General features: G+C 47.4%; 1 protein-coding gene across 1 annotated transcript; it reads left to right on the top strand.

Moving 5' to 3' along the window:
• The first annotated feature begins 2,990 nt into the window (after positions 1–2,990).
• Positions 2,991–4,949, top strand: LOC110880629 (protein NYNRIN-like). Its single transcript, XM_022129114.1, has one exon. The coding sequence runs from the start codon at positions 2,991–2,993 to the stop codon at positions 4,947–4,949; it is 1,959 nt and encodes a 652-aa protein (XP_021984806.1).
• The last annotated feature ends 1,382 nt before the right edge of the window (positions 4,950–6,331 follow it).

The raw sequence follows: 6,331 nt of genomic DNA on the forward strand, positions 1-6,331 counted from the left end.
CGCCAGGTTTTGGCAGCATCACCACTGTCTCTTCTCAGACTGTGGTGATGAATCCGTTTCTTTACATGCCCTCACGGTTGCAATCGAGGGAGTTAGGGGGAACTAGCGGTAACATGTTCACCCCAGCGACAACTACCGGTGCACAGTCTTCACGCCTTTCCTCCATCCCTGTTATTACATCGGCAAGCCCCAGCACCATCATGCCACAAACTAGCATGCCTCAATACTATCAACCTCTGGTTACCAGCTCGATGCCACCGCTGTACTCTGCAGCGCTTACAGCGGCATTGTCAACACCGCCTCACCAGCCGGTTATCATGCCGGCTGGAATTATGAACGCTCCCGTCACACCAGGAAACCAAGTATACTTTCCCGGGTATTGTTATGCACCCCCGTATGGGTATTTACCCACATACGGGGGTTCGGCATAACCACCTCAAGGAACCGCGCAGGGTAACACTCAATCGCCATACGCGACTTACATGCCGCCTTGGTGGACTTTCCCAACGCCACAACCAGTTTACACTCAGACTCCGCCCACGGCGGAACCTGTTTATGACAGAGGAAACACGGTCAGGCCCCGGGTGTCTCCAATAGGAAATTCCAATCCCATGACAGGTATTCCCCCGGGTATAGATGCTCCACCGATACAACCTATTAACGTGGAAGAAGACGAACTCACCAGACCGTACAAGCCGATAGACGCGACTTTCCGGTCTAAATTCACCCGAAGAATCGCCGAGGCCCCTATCAAGGAGAAACTCAAGATTCCCCAAACGGTTGGCAAATATGATGGCCTCGCCGACCCGGATGACCATCTTAACATATTCAAAAGTGCCGGCGAGGTAGCCTGTTGGTCCATGCCTTTATGGTGTAAAATGCTCGTGCAAACGCTAGTAGGCGCGGCCCGAGTCTGGTGGGATAGTCTGCCTACGGGCGAAATAGACAACTTTTAAGATTTAGAGTCCAAATTTATCTTACAGTTCAGCCAGCAGCGCAGACACACGAAAGATAGAAACGAGATCCTCCACATCCGTCGGCGAGACAATGAGACGGTAGAAAACTTTATCATCAGGTTTAACAAGGAAAGCATGACGATCCCAGGCGTGACAAATGATTTAGCATGTGGAGCTTTCCTTCAGGGTGTAAACGATGATGAGTTACTAAGGACGCTTCATGGAAGGGATGGCGTGCCCCCAACAATCGATGAAATACTTCGAATAGCCAAAGTGTATGTCATACAAGAGAAGGCAGTGGCAGCTAGTCACGCAGCCAATAGGAAAAAAGAAGCCCTAAAAAACCAGGATGAGAGGGAGCACCGGGGGTCCAGAGGTAAAAGCAGGGGAGACCGATACAAGAGGAATGATAAAGACGCGCGGTACGATAGACACCGAAACTCCTATTCAAGAAGTGAGCCGTCGAAACCTCGATCCGAATACCCCAACCTGAGCAAGACACCGGCAGAAATCTTAGCCTCGGAAAACCTCAAGTTTAATCCACCAAAACCGCTGAAAGATAATCCCAACAAAGATACGAGTAAGTACTGTGAATACCACAAAGGAAGCGGTCATGACACCAACGACTTTTTTCAGCTTAAAAAACATATCGAATATTTTGTAAAGGCGGGCAAATTGGCACACTTAGTAAGAGATATCAAGCAGGCTCCACCTGTCATCAAGGAAGAAAGCGATAAGGTGGCAGGCAAGAGGCCGCGTGAATTGAATATGGTACACGCGGATATGGGAAGAGGGGCAAAACGGAGTTTCTCCACGCTTGAACCCTGGATGCTAGCAACAATGACTGTAGAACCTCGTATGGAGGACTTACACCTTACAACAGATGCCCTAATCATATCCGCTGCAGTGGGAGACTACCGCATGAGGCGAATCCTGGTTGACATCGGGAGCTCAGAAGACATTATCTATGAGCATTGTTTCAACAGAATGCAACCAGAAGATAGGAAGCTGCTTGAATCAGTACACGCCCCAATCAAAGGGTTCACACGGGAAAAGGTTGACCCTATTGGTCAGATTACCTTCCCGGTAACGTTTGGACAAACACCTAGAGAAAGAACCATACTCCTAACCTTCCTTGTGGTCCGCGCTGAGTCATACCACAATGTGATTATCGGAAGGTTCACCCTGGGAAAGTTGGATGCTATAGTCTCCATGGCACGTGGATTCATGAAGTTTCCTACCCCGCGGGGTATTGCAACAGTGTTACGTGACAAGATTGGAGAGGTATTAAGTACCAAAAGATACCGCCAAGGGCCCACCGGAGCTACGGGTCCAGAAAGGTGGGTACTAAGCACACGCCATCCGGACCAAATGGTCACAATCGGGGACACCCTTTCTCCAGAAATTAGAAACGACCTGAAGCAATTGTTAAGAAGAAATGTTGATATCTTCGCTTTTGAACATTCTGACATGACAGGAGTCCCCCGTGATAAAGCAGAACACAAACTTGCAACGCTCCCGGGCGTCAAGCCGGTCGCACAAGGTAAACGCAATATGGCCCCAGACCGAAGGGCAGCGGTTGTCAAAGAAGTACGAAAATTGGTGGAAGCTGGAGTCCTTAGGGAAACACAATACCATACATGGGTATCCAACCCGGTAATGGTAAAAAAGCCAGATGGAACGTGGCGAATGTGCATTGATTTCAAAGATTTAAACAAGGCATGCCCCAAAGACGCATACCCGCTGCCTGAAATTGATTTAAAGGTCGATTCCCTGGTACCCTACAGATATAAGTGTTTTCTAGACGCGTATAAAGGGTACCATCAGATCAAGATGTCCAAAGAAAGAAGATGAAGAAAAAACGGCGTTTCACACCGATGTGGGCATTTTCTGTTACACAAAAATGCCTTTCGGTTTACGAAATGCCGGAGCTACCTATCAGAGACTCATGGACAAGGTGTTCGAAACACAAATCAGACGAAATTTGGAGGTCTACGTCAACGACCTAGTAACCAAAACAGGGAAGAAAAGCAAATGTTAGAAGACATCGAGGAAACTTTTCAGAGGCTTAGAGAGTATAACATTAAACTAAACCCGAAGAAATGCTCTTTTGGGGTGGAAGAAGGGAAGTTCCTAGGGGTAGTTGTCACCCGAGATGGTTTCAAAGCTAACCCAGAAAAGGTGGCCGCCATAGCGCGGATGCCTTCCCCACGAACATTGAAGGAAGCCCAAGCTTTAAATGGACGGCTAGTAGCGATCAACAGGTTCCTGGCAAGGCATGCCGAAAAATCCTTGCCTTTCATAAAAACGTTGAAAGATTGCCTCAACAAGAAAAATTTCAAGTGGACCAGCGAAGCGGAAAAAGCCTTGCAAGACATGAAACGCTTCATAGAAGGATTACCCATGCTGACAGCACCAAGGCCCAATGAGGTGTTAAAGATGTATTTAGCGGCAGCTCATACCACAGTAAGCGCTGTGCTTATGGTTGAGCGAGACGGAAGACAAAAACCAATATATTACATCAGCCAGGTATTAGCGGGACCCGAAACGCGATATCCGACTTTGGAAAAGCTGGTCTTGGCACTTGTACACGCCACGCGGCGATTGAGAAGATATTTCCAAGCACACCGCGTACAGGTCCTAACCAACTTCCCACTTCAACAAGTCCTGCACAAGCCAGAGATCTCTGGTAGATTGGCCAAGTGGGCAATTGAACTAGGTGCTTTGGATATTGAATACCAGAAACGAACAGCAGTTAAGGGACAAGTAATCGCCGACTTTCTAGCCGAAATCCCCGAAGGAGAAGCTATCGTGGACTCAGTCGTCCAGGACATCCCAGAATCCAGCACTGCCCGGCAGACCTGGAAACTATACACCGATGGGTCATCAAGTGGAAAAGGATCTGGAGCCGGCTTAATGTTGGTAAGTCCAGACGAGATCAGGCTGATGTATGCCTTACGTTTCGATTTCGAATGTTCTAACAATGAAGCGGAATACGGGGCACTACTAGCAGGCTTAAGAATGGCGAAATCTATGGGAGCAGCAAGGGTAGACGCGTATGTTGATTCGCTACTGGTCAACAATCAGGTAAAGGAAACGTATGAAGCCAAAGATGAATCAATGGCAAAATACCTGGCGAAAACAAAGGAACTCATGGATTCTTTTGATAACGTCACGCTCAATCACATACATAGAAGTAAGAACCAGATAGCAGATGCTCTCAGCAAACTCGCCACCTCAGGTATGGAAAAAGAAGTCAAAGTCGAAACGCTGCACACACCCTCAATCGAACCGCGGAATGTTTCCGCCGTTGCAGCGGAAGAACCTTGTTGGTACACTCTGGTGTTACGATTCCTTGAAACAGGGGAGCTACCTCCCGCCAAGGGCGAAGCACAGAAGATACAAACAAAAGCGTTGCAATATGAGGTCAATAACGCCGTCCTATATAGAAAGTCTTACCTGGGACCGCTGTTACGATGTGTCTCCCCAACAGAAGCAAAGTATCTCATCAGCGAGATTCATGCAGGTCTATGTGGCATTCACGCCGGACCCCGGGCGGTGGTGGCCAAAGTCCATAACGCAGGATATTATTGGCCTGGGATGCACGAAGACGCTGTGATAGAACTTCGGAAATGCCGTAGTTGCCAGAAATTCGCTCCTCAAACAATAAGGCCCAAGAACAGCCTAGTACCAGTAACAGCAGCATGGCCTTTCCAGAAATGGGCCGTTGATATCGTGGGACCTTTCCCGCCGGCTCCCGGAAAGCTAAAGTACTTAATTGTGGCCGTTGATTACTTCACCAAGTGGGTGGAAGCTAAGCCTTTAGCCAAAATCACGGCGGATAACGCCAAAAAATTCCTCTGGGAACACATAGTATGCCGGTTTGGATTGCCGCTATACCTGGTAAGCGACAATGGAACACAATTTACAGATAGAGTTTTTCAAAATAATGGTGCGCCAACCTCCAAATCCAACAAATCTTCACATCAGTAGCGCACCCCCAAGGGAATGGCCAGGTGGAGCGGACGAATAGAAGCCTGCTGGATGGCATTAAAAGACGACTAGGCCACGAGGAAAGCTCATGGGTGGAAGAATTACCAAACGTCCTTTGGGCACACAGAACAATGCCTAAGACGAGCAACAATGAAACCCCTTTTAGCCTAACCTATGGAGCGGAAGCAATGATACCCGTGGAAGCGGGACTGCCATCACTACCCCGCCTCACTACGGGCGAAGATAATGATAGATCTTTAAGGGAAGGCCTAGACTTACTGGAGGAAAGGCGTGAAGCAGCCGCAATCAGCGAAGCAAAGTATAAGAATTCATTGGAAAGATACTACAACAAGCGAGTGGCCAAGCAGACTTTCAAAATAGGCGACTATGTTATGCGTGACAACGAAGCAAGCAGGATGGAACCTTTGGGCAAGCTAGGCCCAAACTGGGAGGGCCCCTATGTCATTCAAGAAGACTTGGGTAAAGGGGCCTATCGCCCATCTCGACTAGATGGCACACCTGTACCACGTAGTTGGAACATCGCTCAATTACCGAAATGTTACTTGTAAGGTCTTGCTCCTAACAGCAAGAGTGAACCCTTTTCCAAAACACAAGTGTAACCCACCCACAGCGGTGTCCTTTCGTTTTATTTCAGTTCAAGTTTAATAAAAGTCGTTCACTTTTGTTTTTTACCATAAGTTACCATCGCACTACGACTGCATAAAACGGTAAAACTACAAACAATACCCTTAAACACGAAATATTTTCAACTACAAAAGTAATAGGGTTAATACACACAGCGCTGACGGCGGGTATCTTGGTAATAGATACACGAACCGCCACAAAACAAATAGGCATTTCTTCACCCTCTCACCATCAGCTACCGGGATAAGCTCTGTCAAAGCATCATTTGACAAAGACAGCAAACCAGAATCCATTGGTTGAGGATTCTCAGGAACAACACTTTTACAGGCTCGATTCGCCCGGGCCGCAACAACGTTGGGGAGTGGCCTTCTTTTCCACAGCATCGACTTCGTTACAGGAAGCTGCAACTGAAGTAAGCCGTCTGCAGCATCCAGGACTCCAAAGATTTCGGAAAGTCGCTGTCTATACCTTTTTCTCTCCATCTTGTCTAACTATCAAATAAGGAAAAGGAAGGTCAATTTATAGAGGGGTCGAAAAGTCTTGACAGTGATGACGTTAGAGGCATTAATGGAAAATAATCATTACACGTCACATTGCCACACTTTTAAAATACGGCGGTGTTAGAAATCATGACATTAGCATTAAAACGTCTGTCGAATCAAAACAGATATTTGCACCAAACCCAAGTAAAACAGTGTCATTTGTAAAACCATAAAAGTACATAACAAGATCTTCAT

The sequence above is a fragment of the Helianthus annuus genome, chromosome 2 (assembly GCF_002127325.2).
Source record: "Helianthus annuus cultivar XRQ/B chromosome 2, HanXRQr2.0-SUNRISE, whole genome shotgun sequence".
Lineage (NCBI taxonomy): Eukaryota > Viridiplantae > Streptophyta > Magnoliopsida > Asterales > Asteraceae > Helianthus > Helianthus annuus.

Bases quoted from the DNA above. Each gene is read 5' to 3' on its own strand.
- LOC110880629 (XM_022129114.1), top strand. From the start codon at position 2,991: ATGTTAGAAGACATCGAGGAAACTTTTCAGAGGCTTAGAGAGTATAAC.